The sequence below is a fragment of the Amborella trichopoda genome, chromosome 11 (assembly GCF_054954075.1).
Source record: "Amborella trichopoda isolate Santa Cruz 75 chromosome 11, AtrichopodaSantaCruz75HAP2 v2.0, whole genome shotgun sequence".
NCBI classification, from domain to species: Eukaryota; Viridiplantae; Streptophyta; class Magnoliopsida; order Amborellales; family Amborellaceae; genus Amborella; species Amborella trichopoda.
In genome coordinates, this window is record NC_142346.1 from 35,027,925 (window position 1) to 35,049,176 (window position 21,252).

At 36.2% G+C, this 21,252-nt stretch overlaps 2 protein-coding genes and 1 long non-coding RNA gene across 8 annotated transcripts; 1 reads left to right on the forward strand and 2 right to left on the reverse strand.

Annotated features, from left to right (window-relative positions):
- Positions 1-3,780: 3,780 nt before the first annotated feature.
- On the reverse strand, positions 3,781-6,061 carry LOC148779878 (uncharacterized). The gene is made up of 2 exons (XR_016044605.1): positions 5,074-6,061; positions 3,781-4,082 (listed from the first exon to the last, which is right to left on the reverse strand). It is a non-coding gene; the product is annotated as an uncharacterized LOC148779878 (long non-coding RNA).
- On the forward strand, positions 4,678-13,614 carry LOC110007504 (uncharacterized). Its single transcript, XM_020668877.2, has 4 exons — positions 4,678-6,366; positions 6,493-6,543; positions 6,663-6,735; positions 13,231-13,614. Exons 1-4 carry the CDS (start codon positions 5,909-5,911, stop codon positions 13,411-13,413), a joined length of 765 nt encoding a protein of 254 aa, XP_020524536.1. The 5' UTR covers positions 4,678-5,908; the 3' UTR covers positions 13,414-13,614.
- A 25-nt stretch (positions 13,615-13,639) lies between these two features.
- LOC18436702 (putative sodium/metabolite cotransporter BASS2, chloroplastic) lies at positions 13,640-17,830 on the reverse strand. Of its 6 annotated transcripts, none has more exons than XM_011626026.3 (7): positions 17,355-17,830; positions 16,660-16,800; positions 15,317-15,472; positions 14,850-14,932; positions 14,578-14,739; positions 14,115-14,175; positions 13,640-13,979 (listed from the first exon to the last, which is right to left on the reverse strand). In XM_011626026.3, the coding sequence occupies exons 1-7, from the start codon at positions 17,769-17,771 to the stop codon at positions 13,803-13,805; spliced, it is 1,197 nt and encodes a 398-aa protein (XP_011624328.1). In that variant the 5' UTR covers positions 17,772-17,830; the 3' UTR covers positions 13,640-13,802. The 6 variants fall into 6 exon arrangements, with proteins under 6 accessions (XP_011624328.1, XP_006846988.2, XP_088708244.1 ...); XM_006846925.4 differs by having other exon boundaries at positions 14,850-14,971; XM_088852118.1 differs by having other exon boundaries at positions 15,317-15,480.
- Between the last annotated feature and the right edge of the window lie 3,422 nt (positions 17,831-21,252).

Consider the following 21,252-nt stretch of genomic DNA (forward strand, 5'->3'; position numbering starts at 1 on the left):
GAAGGGTCTGGTGGGGACTCTTATGAAGAGGATGGCGAAGGCGGGAGATATAAAGCACATGTGGAGATGAGCATGAGAATTGGACTAGCCTTGGCGACTTTGGGTTAGGGAATGTTGCTCCATGTTGACATAGGCATTTACGTGGGGATCCTTCCTCGACTCCAATGCATCTACGAGATTATCAATCTATAATGCGTAAGGTTATTAATATGAAGTGAAATTTGACAGGACTCACTTGAACTTCCACTACATTACTTAGAAAAATAAAGAGAAATTATAAAAAAATATATACTTTTTTTTTATTATTATTAGAAATAAGCCTCAATTTTTTTAAAACTCATCCATACCTTTTTTCCCTACTATTTGTATTTTTTTTATAAAAATCCTCTTCACGGTAGTCTTAGATCTATGATGCCTTCACAGTCGACCCAGAACCGTGATGGCATTTCAAACACTATGATGATTATTAGGTTACTGGAGATTATAGAGCATCACAATCTTTTAAACATCATGATACATCTATTGACCATCATTGTATGTTAAACACCGAGATGGTTATGAGCATGCTAGAACTTTAAAATCATCACTGTACGTAGAGTGTCATGATGCTTTCCTTATATATTGCAGCCTTTAAAAGGCCGTGAAGCATCCCTTGATCTGTTAGGATTTAAGAACCTCTTAGATGTGGAAATAGGAAACCTAAAAGTTGGATCCCACCAAGATGATATACTTATCCAGTTAGAAACAAAATATGAGAGAGCACGAGCTATAATACAAAAAATAAGGTATGAAACACACACACAAACCAAAATAATATAGAAATTTACGTGGCTCACCCTAAGAGAGCTACATCTATGGGCACGACAAACTGAAATCCACTATATCAATGAAAGTTACATCACAAATTTTGGGACATAGAGTTACCTCTCTAACCCTTGACAAAATTCAGTCGAGCAAATCCTTTTAAACCCGCCCTTCCGATCGGCATGACTCACTTAACTCTCATCTCTATTCCACAGTTAAACTACTATCCAAGGAGAGACTCATCTCTATTCTATAGCTAAACCGTTGTCCAAGAAAATACCCTTGATAGCAACCGATACTTTCTCTCACTAAAAAGGGAAGCCAGCCAAAATCTTCATGGGAACTGCTTCTCTACAAGAAACCAACCTCTCAATTTACAGGAGGCACATCCATGATGTTTCTCTCCATAGGAAGTTCTCTTCTCTCTAAGGAGAGGCCTTTCCTCTCATGCATAGGAGGCCCTGCATCTCTCTCCAGAGGAGCCCACATTTCCCATATGGTGACCCAAATAGGGTACACAAATTCTTTCATCTTTCATCCCATATATATAAACTTAGGAGACCGCACTAAATAAGAAACTTCCTGTAGATATTACATGTATCTCAAGAACCAAGAGATATATTTTAGAGTCCTAATCTTTTTAGATTTCTATTTCCTTTAGCAAACTTATCAATCTCAATCCCACATAATATGAAATTTCTTTATGTGGGTGATTTCGGATATCACCATATCCAACATTGATCACCACAGCATTTTAAACACCGTGATGATTATGAGCACACTGGAACTTTAAAATCATCATGTTCTGTAGACTATGATATCTTCACAGATCTAAGACTACTGTGAAGGGTATTTTCATCAAGAAAATGCAAATAGTAGAGGAAAGGAGTTTGAATGAAGTTTTGAAAAATTTGAAGTTTACTTTTAATAATCTAAAAAATACATATATATTTTATAATTTCCTAGAAATAAATTATACTATAGTTTAGTGTTACTTTAGATTATCATGGAATTTCAGAGAGTACGAGCCAACAACATCTCTTTTCTATCATTCTCGATGTTGTATATAGTTTTTATGATTTTTTTTTATCATTCTCTAATTTTTCAGTTTTTTTTTCAAGATTTCTTAGCTGATTAGGGCAAACTCAACGAGTCGACTTGAGACTAGTCCAGTTAACTCAGAGTAGCCAAGCCTAAGTTCCGCAACGGAGCCGATTTTGATAACTCTGTTCCCACTCAGATTTGAAAGCTGCCACAAGGAGGGAATACCTAAAATAGATAGGTGGCTGTTTTTAGGGTTTTTGGATAAGCACCTAAGGCACTAGAAAGATTCTAAGGAGGAAAAGTTTGCAGTGAAAGATATAGTGACCTATTTTAGGGTTTTTGTAAGAGAACCCTAAGACACTCGAGAGAGGAGATATTAAAGGAAAAAAGAGTTAAATAAGGTGAGCTGGAGGGTGCGCGCACCTAACCTGTTAATAGACCGTGCACTCTCTAAAATTAGTTTGTAAAAATCATGCACGTTATAAATTACATAGATTTTAGCCGAAATTAGTGATGTAATGGTGCAAATAGTGAACAGGTAAGATGAACCCAACTGGTGATTTTGGACAAAATTTAACCTCTCTCTAAAAATTGATTTTATCTCTCTGTAAGTAATACACAACCTTATGCTCCCTTTCTCTCTAGAATGGGCACACCAAAGTCAAAACCTCCTGCATGTGATTCTCTCAGACTTTCACCACCAGCTGTTGTTTTCTGAGACCAGAGAATCAGAACCGTTTATTTTTTTATTGAATGGTAATCCATTAACTATCTATAAGTTTTTCATGGTAGTCCCCCTCTCATTTTTAAGCTATTTCTCTCCCATCTCTCTTCTAAGAAACTTGATTCTTTTGCCATGATTTCTCTTGCCTTGTGATTTGTTACAGTGCTTCTTTTTTTAAGTAATTATTTATATTACTTATTTCCATGACTTGACTTTGGAATATATATCCAAAAGATTGACTGCAACAAGAAGACATGGATGGGACGTAGGTAACAATTTTCTTCAACTATTCATTACGTCTTGCTCATAATATTATTTTATGTGACTTTTGACCTTTTTTGAGTTTGGAAGGAACTAGAAATTATTGGGTCACGGGCCCTTTCTATAAACCCAAAGGTATTGGAAAAGGAATGCATGTACAGTGCTTTTAGGGTTTTGAAGTACTGAAACAGGAGTATTTGTCCTTGCTTTGTATGTTTTGTAACCGATGAGGGTTGGGGATGTTAGATCTCTAAATTTCAGATGATTTTTAGGGTTTTGTCGTGTTAACTATAGGTTCGGCTGATTTTTAGGGTTTTCAGTGATATATCTCTAACATTTACAGTGTTATATATAGGACAGATAATATTCTGGGTATAAGAAGATGATCTCTAGTTTTGTTTTTTCCTTTTTTCTTTTTTTTTGTTGACAATGTTCATGCTCTATAGGGTTTGTAGTGTTATCTTTAGGTTCAAATGATCTTTCAGGTTTACAGTAATGATCTCTAGGCTTTAAGATTGATCTAAGATGATTCCTTTGGTTTACTGCAAATTTGGAGATAGTTTGACATGATTTTTAGGGTTTACAGGGATGTAACAGTTGCGATCTAGTCCGAGAAGCTTTCAATGCGAACTTTTCATGGTTACCGAGAGAGACAAGGTTTATGCCTTTCAGTCTAGCCTTTCTTCTAGATCATAAGGGTTAGGCTTTCTGATAAAATTTTGGGATGAACAGTTTCTAATTTTGGTTTCATCAAAAAATAATTACAAAAGCAGTTTTCTGATTTTGGAGTTGTAAACTCAGATTGCTGCATCTTAGGGTTTGAAAAGCCTGTTAATGGTGGGCTAAATTCTTGAAAACTCTACCAAGGAGGTGACAGTGATTGCCAATGGCTCACCACTTCCATATCTAAGGATCTGTAGTGATAAGAGATCTTCACATTAGAAATAAAAAAAGACATCTATTCACTTTGCATGGTTGAAATTTCATTGAAGAATGAATGCAAGGAACTGATGTAGTGTTTTTTATTACGGATTGAGACAGAGAGAAAAAGAGAGAGAGGGCCTAGAATCAAATAATAGTGTGAGTAATGGCGTTTTGAAACTCTCAGTTTGAACTGAACTGCCTGAACCTGTGGGTGCCGATCCGGTTCTTGGGAACCAGGCTCAATGTAGTTCTTGGAAACCCGGCAATCATCTAGGGTCGATCTGGCTCTTGGAATCTTCGGGGTCAGATCTCATTCTTGGAAACCCTACAATCATCATGGAATCATCATATTCCCTATTTTTTTATATTTTAGTTTTAGTTGTATCCATAACCGATATGGACATACTGAACTGAACTACCACCCACCGGTGCCCTGGTTGTTTTAATCTAAAGCAGAACTTTAAAAATATAATATCGTTAGAAATTGATCAAAATCAATATTGGACTGGTTTTTTCACTGGTTAAATAAAGTTGAGAATTTTTTACTAATACATTATATATTTCAAAATGCCATTTTTATTTTCTTTATATATTTTTTTGAAATATGATTCACCAATTAGTTTTGACTGGACTAGACCTATGACTGATTCAAAGTCAGATCTTGATAACTATGATATCCACACAGATAAGTCTGTATTACCTAAACTCATTTGGCAGGTGAGCAGCTAAGGCTTTAAAAAGTTTGAAGGATGAAGTGGTTGAGAGAGAGTCATTTTCCATGGATGTAACCAGTGTGTGACTACTCAGCGGAGTTAATCAAACTCAGTCCTGGCCAAGCCAAGTAACTATATACAACTCTGGTATATATATTTAAAAATAAATAAAAATTATATAAATTTGCTCATAAAAATCACAAACGTAATTTGGATGTATTTCACAATGATTTGTTAGTTTTAATTGTCAAATGCCTCAATTATGCATTTTCTTTTTTTCAAATTTTTTGAAGGTAAATCAATTTGTTTTTAAATCTATTTTCTTATATTTGTTGGCTTCATTTTGTTTTTTAATTATATTCCACTAAAATCTTTATATTATTTTTAACTTTTTTTTCTGAAATTTCTTATTAGGGTTTTTTTAGCGTTATATATTAGTGTTATGAAGATTGGACTAACCAGCAAACAACCGGTTTGACAGACTGGTTTTAAAGATAAAAAATAAATAAATAAAACTAAAAAAAACAGTTTTCGTTTTATTAATCAGTCTAACCAGTTAAAATTAATGGATGGGCTAAAATCAGTTAAATGTACAAATCTTACCGGGTCAGCTAAGGCACCGATTAGTGGTGACCATGATGTTCATAACTACCCCGTGTATTACTTGGGCCTCCTACCCGGGACGAGTCTGAAAAAAATTGGAAGTAACAGTTGGTAACTGCAACGTCGTTGAAGTTGGAAAATAGAGCAGTTGCAAAGTCCCCAATTTTCTCTTTAACGTAGCAACCGCCAAAACATATCCAACGGACCTAACAACAAAAAAGGGTTCAGGAAGGTGGAAACGTTAGGGCACTGCACATTCTCCCCTCTCTTTCCTCCTAACTACCTTTTTCTCTTTCCAAAACTGCGAAAAAAACACAGAAAAAAAATAATATATTCAATCGATTCTCTGTTAATAGTATATGCAGAGAGTAGGATTTTTATCTCGAGAGAGATGTGAAGTTCAGAACTTTAAGACATTCTCTCTAGGTGGGGCTACTCGCTTCTTTCTCTGCAAACGCCATGTCTGAGAGAGAAAGAACATAGAGGATTACGCACAGAGAGCGAAAACTTGGAGAGAGAATGTTTACAGAAACGATTATTTGCAGGTGGAGCGAGGGGAAATCTCTGTTCGCCCGGTGCGCGTTTGTTTCTGTGCATAAAGACTACCAGAGAATTAGAGAGAGAGAATTAAGCTTTCTGTTTCTCTCTCTAGGCGCTCATCCCAAGAGCTCTCAGAAAAGCTACATCATATCATTCACAAAAAGGCCCACGCCCTTTATCCATAAAGCCCCATTTCCTTTACTAAGAAAACCCTAAACGACCATTCCAGGTGCTTTCTCACTCCCTCCGTTACCCGCAACCCTAAGTCCGAAACCAGAAGCTCAAACCATCTCCAATGGACGGAAAGGACACAAATGTATCGATGCCCGTCCAGCCAAGTGGGCTCGAGGTGGGCTCGATGGAGGACGATCATGTGGACTCGGACTGGCTCCAGCTGGGGCTCGCACCCAGCACGAGGCTCAATAACAATAATGATGAGGAGCCCCCCAGCTTTACTCAGGGCGTGCCTGGTTTTGTTGAGGCTAATGATGAAAACCATGACCAAAACTATGATACAATTGATGGTGTGACCACCCTCAACCTTTTTCAGACTGCACCTGACAGCAATGGAAATGATGGTGGCGAACCCTACGACCCGAACCAAGAGGCTCATGGGGTCGACCCCAGCAGGCCATGGCTCCACCCCGGTTGGCTACGACCACGAGCTACTGCGGCTCGGTCGCGCCGGGGCCGACGCGTCGAGCATAGGCCCGAGGTGGGGGTCTGGTTCTCACTTATGCCGTCCAATAAAGGGTGAGAGGTCCACAACAATCATGGTGTTTTCCTTTGAAATTCCTTTGAGTAATCATGACATGAGAGTTCCATGTTTTTTTTTTTTTTTTACTTTTTTATGTTATTTTTTACATTGTTTTTTTTTAGGGGGGGCGAGGAGGAGCTGCCACAGGTGCCTAGGACTTATATCAGGGTGAAGTATGTGTATCTTTCGTTGTTGTGTATGGTTTTTGAACTCGGTCAAAATGTGTGTATGGTTGATTTTGTTGAGGGTGGTGGATGGTGTTGAGTGAGTTATACACGCTACTTTTGTGCAGTGGTGGAAGCTTGACCATCCATTTAGTGAAGTTGTATGTGGTGCAGAAGCTCGGCCTGAGCAGCACGGAAGAAGTGAGTGCTTCTCTCTCTGTAACTCATCTTCATAACTCTCTCTCTAAACATTCAAAAAACACACTCTCTCTCTCTCAATTGCCGACAATTTCGATCACAAACTATGTCATCTGTCGAAATGTATGGACATGAAAAACCTCTACTACATGACTAGGGGTGGGTGTCTTTTCACATCAATTTAAATCCAATTGATGTAAAAAAAACTCCCGTATTTAATCAGCTTAAAAATAAAAAATTGCATAAAAACACTTTCAGATAAGTATTTCTATGCGTAACAAACATGCCCTTAAAAAATATTGCAATTTTATTTTTTCGGTGGCTTGCATATGAAGGCGCCAATGCCTTTGTTTTGAGGTGTTTGGGTAGTGAGAGTCCAAGAGCTTTGTGGGGTACGAGGCAATAAAATTATAAATCATGGATTTAAATTGGTGGTTTATTAGCCTTTTGGATTGTTAATTTAAATTGGTTTGGATATGTCCTTTTCCTCTTTTCCTGATACTTTATTTTCATGGATAATACTGTGTGTTTTTTTTTATTTGTTTGGCTTTTTTTGTATAAAAATGTTGCTAGTCTCTATCTGAATTGACTGGTTAGGTGATGGGTTTGTGAACAAACAAGAGTTGTTTTAGTAACACATTTATTGGACCTCATGAGACCACCAACTTTCCTAACTTTCATGGCTTGACTTTGTTTACAAGTATTAATAGTTTACTGTTTGTTAGGTACTCTCTGAGCCTGCTTTCTACGTGCTTAGTTTCCTGATATCCTCGTATTACCATAAAAGTAACAAGGCTTTTAATATCTCATTTTCGAACCCATGAAACCACTTCTTCACGTTATGGGTTGCTTGCTTACGTGGGTTCAGCTTAAAATATCTGCAATTTTCATGGCACTTTTTTCCTTTTTTCTTTTTCTCCCTTCTTTTCTGTTTTACGTTTTTTTTTTTTTTTTGGGTTGTGGAGGGTGGGAGTTGAATAAGTGATAGAATTGGAACCCTAGGCGTTCATGTCGGTGTGTGTAACCCCAATAACTATGTTTCATGATGAAAAGATGAAGTCCATTTATCACATTTCACCAAAAAAAAAAAAAAAGGGTCCTAGTGTGTTTGTCATAGTTGGATTCTCGTATAATTTGTACCAATGAATATAGGATCCTCACAAACTAGTGCCAAGCATTGATTGTCCTTACAAACAAGACATTCTTCACATAAAATCATATTATTGAGCTTGGTTTAATTATTTTAGAGTGTGACTTGTAGTTTATTTGCTTTTAAATGTATTTGAAACTATGATATAACATATGTTTATGGTCTCTCTTTGGCAGTCCTTTGTGAAATTAAACTTGGTAAAGTTCAGTGGGCCTAAAAATTACTTCATGAACCATTAGTGGAAATAGGGCAGCTGTCTTGTAGTTTAATGAATGAGACTTCTGATTCCCCATATGGCTTCAGTTAAATCATATTCAACAAACTTGTTTTGAACATTCGAGGAGCTCATGCTTCCTTTCTAAGATTTCCTACCTGTATCTGTCACCATTCTCTTCTTGCATCTGCTCTCAAGCCTGCAAAAACCTGTCTCTAGAATGAAGTCCAGCTGTTGGGGCACTTGTCATACATGTTATGAGCCTCACTAACACATTTATATTGTTCATCTTTGCACAATGCTTTCCGATAAATCGACAACTAAATTATCTGCCCTTCTTATCAATGTTGTCCTTCCATTGGAGCATAGTTTACAAGGGATTAGTTGATGTATAGTTTTAATTACATGAGAGTCCATGGGTTCACCCAAGACTGTGCGAAACAGACCGATCCCTTCTTGAGTCTAGAGTTATCGAGTCGCATTTGCAATGCAACGAGTCAAGTAATCAACTGACACAATGTATGAGTATCGAGTCTTACAACTAGCTCTTGAATCAGTTGAATCATGTAGTGATTTTGATTTGGGAGGGACATTGCTTTAAATATAGTTATTTTTGTGTGGCTTTGCCTTGTGATGCAGTTATGAGACTCTTTCCTTGTATGCATCTTTATGTAAGTTACCAAGGCGTTCCCATCAAGATATGATGAATGCTTATCCAAATGGTGTGTCAAGTCAAGTGAATGGTTGGGAAAATTGAGTTTGAGACTCAAGTTTTTATAACTTGATGAGTTGCTTACCTAATTCATAACTCAACTCGACTCTGTGGGTCTTGTCCCCAATATTCTTTTCAACCAAAATAATTGAAATGAAAATCATACAAAAGTTAAAAATCAAACTCCAGTCCACAGCTTGGCATTACCTGAGTCATCATAAATCATGAGCATCTAAAAGTTGTTTTTTCTGTCCAATTTCATTTACATTACAAAGTTTGGTGTTCTATATAAAATTACTAAATGGAAACATTATTCCCTTTTGATTTAACTCTTTGTAGCTAAGCCAGTTGAGTCTAATCCCCAATATTGCTACTGATTCTCATTTCCAGTGACATTCTATTTATAAAATAAATGTTTATGTGCCATGGTGGCACAAGTTCACTACACAAGTTTGTGACTTCTGCAAGTGCATTGCGCAAGTGCATGATAGATTGTCCTTTCTTGACGGATGGGTGAGGTTTTTTGCATATTGTGTTAGGCATACACACACACACACAAACAAAGTTACCAGTACTGCATGAATCAAATTTCCTAGAATTATGCATAGTTTTATGTGTTCGATATAACATGAAAATGTTACATATATAGATGTACTTATTTTCATTTAATGATTAGAAGTTCCTTCGAATTATGAATATCGGCCACATTTGGACAGTTTCAACAATTAATTGAGGAAGGTTTACTATGAAATAAGTGAAAGCAAGTGTTATTCATAGGGATACGAGTGATTTGGCAATCTTTTCTTAGAAAGAAAGGTGTAGATAGGCCCAGGCACCCTTGAATAGTGGATCGGACGAAGCTACTTCCTTCTAGACTTCTAAATAGGCAAGCGACTCAACCAATTTGATAAATGGTCTGTCCAACCAAATCGATCCGTTAGTATGGATCATGTAATATTGGTGCATTTCTTATGTTCAGATCAATAGAAACCAATTTTAATTTCTATATTTTGATTTATGACTTAAAAGTGAAATAAGAAATTCAAAAGTCACTTATGAGATTACGTCCAGGAAGCCAGACAACCTCATAGCGCATGATATTGTGCTTTAGCATTGACTTAGAGGCCGACGTTTTTTTCTACTTTTTCGATATATCCAGGATTTTCCTTACACCGATGTTAGTGATTCAGGAACTATCAACAGCGCAACCAACCCAATCAACAGCCAAATAAGCAACTAACATTGGTTGAGATTACAACAGGTGTCGTGGGTTACAATTAGATGTGAGACTGACATCGAAAATATTTTGATGGAGGCCAAATAACATTCAAGAGTTGGTATCCTGCTTTAGACTCACTCAATAGATTGACAACATAAACAATATCATTTGTAGTGATGGTAAATGGATTCATTCTCCAGTTGTCTTTATCAAGTACATCTCGGAGTCGAAACTCTGTCATCTACTCAATATTTAAGAGAGAGAATAAATAATGGCTCATGTAGAGAGCAACATAGTCACTAAGAAGGAAACTTCATTATTCAAGAAACACAGAGTGGACTGAACCTTCAATCTCAAACAACATTGTAGTTGAAGCTCAACAGCGCCAGTTGTAATATGATCATCTTCAATAATGGATGCGGCATCCACGTTAAAGAAGAGTAAGTTATCTGTCATATGAAATGCTGATAAATATAGATGAATCGTCACTACTACGTCGAATTAGAAGTCATAGATGAGGTATTTAGTCAAGTCCATGAGTGCCTTGATCTTTCTGATAATAAAGGTAATCCTAGAGAACCGAGGCCAATGGTAGTTGCACAGACGCCTCTTCTTGAAGGGTCATCATAAAAGAATATATTATTCATATGAGTCGATACAATGCCATTGTCAAAAGACCGGAGTAGCAGACCTGATTTGGATGGTGGTGGTCATGGAAACAAGGACAAAGTTCTCCTCATGTTCAACGCCATAATATGCATGAAGCCCTGACGAACAGGAGTATTTTAGCTTTCAAGTGAAGCAACACACATTTTCGGCTTCCACTGATAATGAATTCCATGGGGGAAGAGGAGCTAGGTTCTAGGTCTTTGGAATGCATGACTACATTAGCAATCCTAAAATAGAATGAGCGATGATCAACAGTAGTAGATATTTTGGAATTACTTTGATGTTCTACCAGAATCAATAACCAAGAAGATGAAAGCTAACTAGAAACACTAGATATAGGACACGTCTTTCGAGTACAAGGCAAAAGCTATTAAATTGCAAGAGGGTAGAAATAGTTGAGGATCCAGAAACCATTTGTTGGTATTGAATGGACTCAATAGCTTTAGACTTGTAGCTACATGACCATTGGGCCCTATTATTTCCTCTTTCTCGACCTTTCGAGTTTGTGCTTGAATTGAAAACACTGTGTAGAAACCAGGAAATTATCCTGGAACCTTTGTGCAGTGAAGAGGGACTTTAAAGAATGACACACTGCTACTACGAACTTCGTTGCTAATGTCTACTTTCAATGGAATGCATTGGATAGCAATTTTGTCTCTTCCTGAATGAGCTCTACAAGAAAGGGAAGGCCAGAGAGAGCCACTTCCAGTTGCTCACCTTTCCCTAGTTAAAGTTTTTGGGGTGAACAATCCCCTGTATTTTGAGAAGGAACTAGAGTCATCTCTAATTTGATATATTTGATTTGGAGATTCAACTGATGATTTCCCTTGTCCATGGAAAATACTTTGGTATGGCAAACAAACGCTCCGTAAATTCTCTTCCGCTAAGACTGAATGGTGATGCCACCCTCTGATACTATGTGCATAGTTTTTTATATTCTTATGATTTTATATGGTTCAGTATGGCATGAATTTAGCATGCAATGTTTTCATGCTATGTTCATGGTTCTGAGGATGAGGAAAACAGTGCATTGCGTTCTTCATGTATCTGAATATCTTCTGAGAAAACCATTGACCTGAGTATCGTTGTTTTCAAATATCTCCATGCTTTCTGGAAATGGGACGTGCACCTGATTCTATAACTCTTGAAATCAACTTCATTGATCTGCAGAAAAACATTAACGTAGCGAGCTTCTCGTATTGTCTTATAGTATTTATCCAGTTATTTTGATAAATTTGCTCAACCTCTTTTACATGCCCCTTAATTTCATTTAACAGTTACAAATTGCTGGACCCATTTCGTACCTTTTGGAATGTCATCAACCCATGCTTTTCACTCTCTAAAACCCCCTTCATTTCACTCGACTTCTTTGGTTTTTTTTTTTTTTTTTTTGGGTGGTCATTGAACTTGACATGCTTTTGGAAATTTTGGATGTTGACATCTGATCTCACTGTTTCCTAACCAGATACCAGTAAAACAATTCAGATTTAGAATTCAATTGCTAGTAAAGACTCTATAAAGATCGATTTCAGTTCGTTATTTGCCTTTCAATATCTGAAATCAGTGTCAGAATGCATGTCTTGGGGGTCATTCATTTAATATAAGTTTCTTTAGTTCCGTTTGTTTTCATGGGGTTTTAGACAAAGGAAACCAGGGAAGAAGAGACACAGGCTAATATGCTCCCACAAACTAAGGTTAAGCAAATTGGTGAACGCTCATTCTATACATAAGAGATGTCAACAACATGGTGCTATGAAGGCTATAGCATCTTAGCCTCATCGGATATCAGATTATTTCGACCACATTCTCATGTCGAAATACACTAAGATTATTTCGACCACATTCTCATGTCGAAATACATTAACACATTAGGACTAGAGCCAAACATGTCTTACGGAGCTGATGCTTGGACATTCTGGGCCTTCTGGGTTTAAGATGGCTGTGACCTTAGAAAGCATCCAAGCACTTTACTATTATGAAAGGCATCCTGAGTACCATGGGCTATAGTGGAATAGTTGTCCCCTCTGTGCTCCTCAGTGCTTGGTCCTTTGGAAAGTTTTAGGTGTGCTTTAGAGACCCCCATTTCTCAATTTCATCAATAAAAACAAATAGAAAAAGAAATAGAGAAATAGAATAATTGATTTTTTTCTCTTATTTGATATTTCGGCAAAAACTCTGTTGCTGGACTACGCTTATAACCGTAAATTATTTATTCAGAAGCCATTGCTCGGTGCTACAGGAGTCCTGAATTACCTTCGCTTCATGAACAGGGATCATATGAAACAGTTGGTAACCAAATCATGAACAAGGAGACTTGTTTTCTTTAGAATTACTAAATTGCTTTCGATTTTCTTATCATTCGACTACAATATCTGATACCATGTCCATGCTTAAAAGTGTAAAAGACAAACTAAGATTTACTTGCTTTAAAATTTGGTTTCCAAGATAAATTTGAAGGCTTAGGAAATTGTCAAACGTTTTACTACCTTTGCACTTTTTAGCCTAATCAGGTTTTACATTTGTACATGTTGCAGATCGATATTTTCTGTCAAGGACAAAAACTGTCAAATTTACATACAGTAAAATATGTTCGAGATATGATTTGGGTTCCAAGGTCAATCCTGTCAATGAATGCAACAACCTCATTCAACTCTGAATCCAGTTCAACGGAACTAGTGATGATACTGCACTATGAAAAACGTCGCCTTCAAGACTGATTTGAGTTCTTAAAATGCCTTCAAAGACATAATTCAAGTTCTTGAAATCAATAAGAGTAGATATACTCAAGTAATAAATATATGCTTCGAATGCAGAATTGAGTATTTGGATAATGGAAAAACGGGATGCTGGCAATATTATAAAGTGCATTTGAATGTTTGTTTTTCTTTATATGACATGATTTTCTGTTTTGGGTGGAAGAATGAAATACTTGGTTTTCAACGGTTGAAGAACTTAACCTGAGTAGGACAGAGATATCCCTTGATTGATAATTTTCAGTTGCAAATGTGCAGACAATAAAGACATAACTGTCATTCCAATATTTGAATAGATTTTGCAGTAGAAAATGTCACAAAAAAACCTAAATGTGAGAAATGCCATTTCTGGTTTATGCTTTTTCATCTTCTTCAGTGACCTCGAGATCAACATGTCTCCAAATGAGTCCCAGACTGCTCCCCATTACATTCATAATCACAGCAGATAGTGCTGAAGGTAAAGCAACAAGGGGGGATGTAAAATGGGAGGTCGCCAAAACAACCCCCAAAGCCGAATTTTGCATCCCAACCTGTCCATTCAGGTACACTGAGTTTCATCAACAGATAGAAAACAGAGTTCCATGAGGGAAATACCTACACTCAGTTCCATATGTGTGTGTGTGTGTGTGTGAGAGAGAGAGAGAGAGAGAGATTTTCCGCATTACCTCAATTGAAATTGCTCGGCGCTCTGGTTCTCTGAACCTGCATATGCTTGATGCTAGGTTCCTGCACAGAAGCCCCAAACCTATAAATTTTAGGGTGTGAAAGTTATAGTACCCATTTGTATCCTGTGTAGATATAAACAGTCTCTAGGATGCTAACATTCATAATCATACAAAACCTTCATCACACTAACTTCATGATTTGCATTTTGCCGTAGACCCTGCATCCAAATAAACTTCCTCCCATTTCCTTTCTCCCATTTCGTTTTTTTCTATGATTCAATTTCAGTAGAGCTTTTCTTCCACCCAAGAATACATTATATGAACTTCTAAGGAATAGTGAGATTCTTCTAGTTCCCACAGGGAGATGTTTTGGTAGAAACTTTGATCATAGATCTAAATATTTCTTTACATGTTACAAGCTCACAATCACCCATGAGGAGCAATACAAGAGATAGAAACATACCCCACAAAGAAACCTGCAAAATGCAGCAACAAAACAGACCACATCACATGCGCCAGTTCTCCTGATAAGATATTATGGATTCCTGATGGCAGAGATGAATCTATGCCTTGTTTCGCACCAAGTATCGAGGGTCCGAGTCGAATGACATTTTCTGAGAACACACTATTAAAAAGAAAAAAGAAAATGCGAACAAGATAAAGAAAATAAAAAATGAGGGCGAAAAAGGTTCACGAACACACGAACAGTATATAATAAACAACAATGTGACAAACCTGCTTGCAAGCAAGGATGAAACCAACACTGCGAGAAGAGGGCAAAAAGGTACAACAACTTTCACAAACTCTGGAAAAATCCTCTGCAGAGAGGAACCGAGAAGAATGGGTAGAACAACAGCCTAACATAGAGAGAAGAATGTGGTGCATGATAAGGTATCAGGTTGGAAAGAAACCGCTTCTTATAGGGATCACAACATGTGAAAACAGATGGATGGGGTGTGTCATTCCTCTGCTTGAAGTCCAGGGAAAGTTGTTTTGGATTTTGAGCGCAGTCAATGATACACCCAGCCACAGTTTTCATATCTTATGGCTTGTCAAGTTGTTACTTTTCCATAGGAGAAGTAAATCATCTCATTTTATAACTTCCCATTTTTAATGAGTGAGAAAAGATACTGAAGAGTTTGTTTTCAATACCATTTTTCATAATAAAAGAAAGAAAAGACATTTAAAAAGTTCTATTTCACCTGTATAGTGCTAATGGACAGCTTAGCTGCATCTATAGGTATTACGGCCCCAGCCAAAACCTTGGTCAAGAGAGGAGTGAGTAGGGCTGCACCCAGAGTGGTACAAACTGTCATCATGACCGATAATGGCACATCCCCTTGAGCAATCAAAGTCACCTGTACTACTATTTTGCAGAAACAGATAACTGCAAATGTAAAGAATCTTGGAGCACATTTACAAAGTAACAAAATGAGAGGTAAAGAATGCCATATAATCTAAGAATTCCTAATGGTGACCCACTCTCTGATAAAATCCTAACTGGGACACTGCAAACAAAAAAGGCCCTTCAACCTGAGAAGGGAAATTATACAACAAGACCATTTGTCTCTTGTAAAAAAAGCCAATCACCACCAACTGTTGGATGTAAAATCAAGGGCTGGAGGTAATACTGAATGCTCTCAAAAGTCTGGGAAATTCTTTTTTGAACTTTGTGCAGAGAATTGATGCACCCCATTCACTTTTACATTCAAATGGCTTTGAGTGTTTGTGACCTTTGGACACAAAAGGTAATGGTCTCAATCCACATCAAAATTTCCTAGAGCAATATAGGATCATGTCCATATTGCCACACATTCAATATGCCGATTATATCTTTTTTTGACAAATGCAGATATTATGTCCTCTGAAATGATTAAATGCTCTTTCGTTCAAGGAATGGCCTCTAGGTCTGGCATCAAGAGTGTTGGGGTGCCTCATAATGATGTCTAGAGCTCTATCCCTACCAAGGTCCCAATTTAACATTCAAATTAAAAAAAAAAATAACTCTTTTTGGATAATAATTAGACACCAATGGGATTGAAATCTGATACCCCATATGATGCTCCTCATGATTTGCAATATAGCATTCCTTTGGATTAAAACGTGATTGCAAAATAGAAAAGCAAACAGTACGTATATGAAAGTTGCTTCAAAGAAAATATTTCAATTCAAACCACATAAATTTTAATATGGAACTAACATTTGATTCTTTCATTAAAGGAAAAAACTAAATTTATAAAAATGTCATTATTCATACTTTGTGTGTGCAGTACCATACTGAATGAGTGGAACTTCGATATGTTATCTCTTTACAATGACTGATTCTAGAGTATGCTGTGAATATGGAACTCCAAGAGTAAAATCTCATGGTACAGTTATTCATTTCTAAAAATAGAATCATAAACCTATGTAACCAAAGTGAATTTCTCGTTTGTAAAGAGAAATTCCATCTAGAGAATAACAAATCCAAGAAATTTCAATAAAAAAAGATAAAAAATAACAGAAAATGCGTTTAAATAAATCACAAAGAGTAGAGGTGTTTTACCACATTAGATGCAGTTCCCCCAGGGCAACATGAGAGCAAAATCAGACCCACAGATAGAGCAGGTGAAAGCCCCATGGATTTAGCAATAAGTGCCCCAAAGCTGGGCATAATTGAGTATTGTGCAATGCAACCAAACAGTATCTAGATCCAATGACAAAGATAATAACACATCAAAACCAACTCCAACATATCACTTCCCAATAACAGCATATACAAAAGATTAAGAAAAAACAATAGGAAATCTTAGAATAACAAATATAACATGATTTATACTGAAGTAAAAATCAGTATCATTGAAAACAAAAGACAAAAAAAAAAAAAAGCAAAAGATTTTTATTATAATTGCAGCCATTAAATCCATTTCTAAAGGGCCCCAAACAACAATTAAAAAAACCAAAACCACCAAAGAATATAATTTCAGAAGTTATACTAAAATATGGCAAAAAATAAGAACAAAAAAAAGAAAGCAATGAATGAATGCCATACCATAAATAACACAAAAAATTGGCCATCTGTTAAAAAGTTAAAAATAAAGAGAGAATTTTTCAAGCGAATCACACACTAGCAGGAACTTTAACAATACCAAAATTATGAAAGTCCCAATTATCCAAAAGACATACATTAGAAAATAAATTCAAGAACGGATTTTTTGTTTTTTTTTTTTTTTTTTTTTTTTTCACGGCAGAGTTACTCACCGATAAGGGCCTTTGCATAAAGAGACAGACGAAGTCACTGAGCTCAAGAGTCAAGCCCATGGCTAACATAATGAAGCCCAAGGAGAAGCTATACGAAGCAGGCCCTCTCCGTACAAACCATGAAAAGGCGGAAGGTTTCACGCAGGCAATAACACCACCGACTGTAACATAAACGGGGTAAAGACTGGTTGCAAAACTAAATAAATCCTGCATGCTCAAATTGGGTTTTGTTGGGTGAGGCTGAGCTTGATCTCTGTGAAAAGATTTAATGGAAGTCTGAAAGCTTGTTGGGGTTTTCTTGGTAGACAAACACTTGCTGTTGGGGCTGAATTTGGTGATAGTGCGGCGGTTCAAAAACAAGGATTTGGGTTTCGTTGTTGTGAAACCTAGAGAGAAAAGCAGCGAGCAGGAAGCCATGGCCTCTCTGCAAATTTCTGACCCCTGAACTTCTCTCTCGCACACAGTAGCTTTCTTTTGGCTCACACAGTGATCTGGGCATGCGCATATTTCAATGGGCAAAATTATATTATGCGGTCCGGACCGCATTTCTACATCTAAAAACAATCGAAACTAACGGTTTAAATATTTTCTTATTATAATTATTATTTTTAATTTTTAAAATTTATTTATTCTTTCATATTCATAACGTTTATGTTAGAGATTACACATTCATAAAAATTAAGTCTTAAAAACCATATCCAAACTAGATTTATTAAAAAATCCGCATTTCTAAGCATGCGGGCATAGAAACCAAGTTTTTGTTTATTAAGATACGTCTATGTGTTAAAATGGCAAAAGCTGAAACCGGTTCCTTTCAATGGTCACCATTGGGATGCAAAAGCCAAAAGATATTCTATTCCCTAGGAGTATGTTCTCTATTTCGGTACAATCCCACCTAGAATTAGAATTAGTTTTACAATCTTAAATTTTGGGGATATAACCTCTTTAGCACGTAGACTAATCTTAATAAAAAAATCATCCTAATTGCATTCACGAAAGGACCCCGTAATTTTAATAAAAAAATATCCTAATTTTACACTCGAAATACTTAAACAACAATATCTCAAGATTGAATACAAACCATCCAATTTTTAACGTGTGAAATCTAAGTGTTAGAAAATTAAAATTTGAATTATTTTCTTTTTTAAACAATCATCTAGTTATTTTAACGCGGTTAAAATTCGAAATAAATAAAATCCTCCCAAATAGGTCGTCAGACTGAGGGAGTAGAAGTAAAGTATGCTCCATGAGGGAGCATAAAATATGTGCTATTAAAGAAATTTTCATTTGTTTTTTATGAAATTGAGGTTTTAGATGTATTTGAAAACCAATTTGGTTAATTTTTATGAAATTGAGGCTCTAGATGTATTTGAAAACGAATTTGGTTTTATGTCAAGAAGATCAACGACCAAAGCTATTTTTCTACTTAGACAACTGATTGAGAAGTTTAGGACGAAGGGAAAAGACCTCTATATAGTCTTTATTGATCTAGAGAAAGCTTATAGTAGAGTGCCTCGAGATTTGATTTAGCGGAAAAGAAATGAGTCTCCAGACACTATATCGACTTGATGAGAGATATGTACAATAAAGCGCCAACTAGTATACGAACAATTAGTGGAGACGAGTGAGTTTTCAGTGATAATATGTCTACATCAAGGGTCAGCATTGAGCCCGTACCTCTTTTGTTTTAATTATGGACGACCTAACTAGGCACCTGCAGAATGAGATATCGTGGTGCATGCTGTTTGCAAAAGTTTTGATCGATGAGACCTAAAACAACGTCAACACAAAGGTAAAACTTTGGAGGGATGCTTTAGAATCCAAGGGTTTTAGAATTTTAACTAAGGTAAAGTATATGGAATGCAAGTTTGATAATAATAGGAGTAGAAACGATGAAGTAGTTAAAATTGATGGCCAATAAGTACGAAAAAGACTGCACTTTCGATACCTTGGGTCAATACTTTAAGAAAATAGAGAGATTGAGGAAAATATCACACACAAAATTAGAGCTGGGTGGCGAAGTGGAGCTGTGCAACTGCAATTTTATGTAATCACAGCATACCAACAAAGCTAAGCGCAAGTTCTATATCACAACTGTGAGATCAGCTTTACTCTATGGCATTTAATAGAGCAGTCTGGCGGACCAGGATTCGTGTAGCCGATCCCATATAATTGAGAAATGGCTATGATAATGAAATTGAGGTTCTCGATTTTTATTATTTTCTTAATCTAGTCCCTGGTAAATCACTTTTTATTTTGGAAAACTATATAAAGATACTATTTACTTTTGATACATGAAGGTCACTATTATTTTTTGTCTTTCATATTTCAAATTTGGTGGTTGTAAGTGTGTCATTGATGGCCTCAAAACTAAGAAACAAAATTTGTTGAATTTTGTGACACATCCCAAGTTTTATATTTACCATTTAACAGCTAGAAGTAATTATGACATATTTGTAACAAAAGCAAGTGGTCTCATCGTATACAATCCATTCTATTTTTGTGAATCTGATGCTCAAAATACTAGACCGCCCATTGTAGGGAGGTTCAATATTATAAAATTTCTAGCCACCCATACTTAGATTTTTTTTTTTTTTTACATATAGACTAGCTCGAGATCTCTAATACCAAATGGTATTTAAAATGAACCAAATTAAGATGGTCCGATATTCCTAAACATTAGATGATTCCTTATTTATTTTTCTCTTATGTCACAATGACGGTTAAGAATAAACTCTACCACGATATGGATGTTCATTGTATATATATATATATGGGTGTGGTTTCCATAAGGTTGCAACCTTCAACAATCCAATTAAGGCGCACCTTCAAAATTTATCATAACATATAATTTAGGTGTAAAATATATTTAGGATTATCTCAAAATCTATTATTATTTCAATGATAAAATTTTAAACTCCAAAAATAGTCAAAATCAAGTAGATCTATAAACATAGGAAAATATTGAAAATAGACAGTCTAGATAATATGTTGTAAGATGCACCATTTCTAAGACTCAAAATCCATTTATTTTTCATAGTCATACATCTTGATATCTAGATGATCAATCAGAAGGTTTTTCAACATTAAAACAACATTTTTTCAATGGTTTTTTGAGGTGCATCTGTAGTTCTACATTTTAAGGTTGCAACCTTATATATATATATATATATATATATATATTACTCTATAGTATAGGTTAAAGTTAAAATTACTTGTGAATGTTCTTTTTCCCATCAATGCCCTTAGATAGTTATTCTATAAACTAAACTAGAAGGGTAATATAGTCTTTTGACACAAATTATAAAAATAAAAATAACCCATTTTGAGTCGCTTTTCTATGCTCTTTCCTTCTCTTTTATTTACCTCATCTCTCTTTTGATACTTTGTCTCTCATCCACCCATTTTTTCTCCCTATTATACCCTTTTTCTCTCTCTACACCTCATGTCTTTGTGTCACGACCTTGCTCCTGCCGTCTCCACTGAACCCGCAGAGGGCCAAGCCCGGGCCTGTCGAAAAATCGTAGGGCATGGGGCCACGACCACAGGTTGCGAGTGCCACATTGGTTAGAGTGCGCCCAACACCTTGAAAACTGAGAAATTTTCGGTATCAAGCTAGCCACAAAAAAAAACAAAAAACAAAACACAATATACATAACCATAGTCTGCTAGACAAACAAGTCCCAAAATATATAAAACAATCCAAAATAGTGCATGTAAGTCCAAGGCACAGAAGCCCAACATCAAGACGTATTACCAAATCAAAATGGACTATATAGCCAGACTACCAACCAAAATATACACTACAAAATAAAGCTTCAATATAAGGGGGGTAAGAGACCCAAACATGACCACCAGGATACGTCACTCTAGTCACGGCTAGCTATCACTTTACATA

Bases quoted from the DNA above. Each gene is read 5' to 3' on its own strand.
- LOC110007504 (XM_020668877.2), top strand. From the start codon at position 5,909: ATGGACGGAAAGGACACAAATGTATCGATGCCCGTCCAGCCAAGTGGG. The intron at 6,544-6,662 runs GTATGTGTATCT...ACTTTTGTGCAG, and splicing joins AGGACTTATATCAGGGTGAA to TGGTGGAAGCTTGACCATCC. The intron at 6,736-13,230 runs GTGAGTGCTTCT...TACATGTTGCAG, and splicing joins GCCTGAGCAGCACGGAAGAA to ATCGATATTTTCTGTCAAGG.
- LOC18436702 (XM_006846925.4), bottom strand. From the start codon at position 17,771: ATGGCTTCCTGCTCGCTGCTTTTCTCTCTAGGTTTCACAACAACGAAA. The intron at 15,473-16,659 runs GTAAAACACCTC...ATAGTAGTACAG, and splicing joins GGGGAACTGCATCTAATGTG to GTGACTTTGATTGCTCAAGG. The intron at 14,972-15,316 runs GTGAAATAGAAC...TCTCTATGTTAG, and splicing joins TGTCCATTAGCACTATACAG to GCTGTTGTTCTACCCATTCT.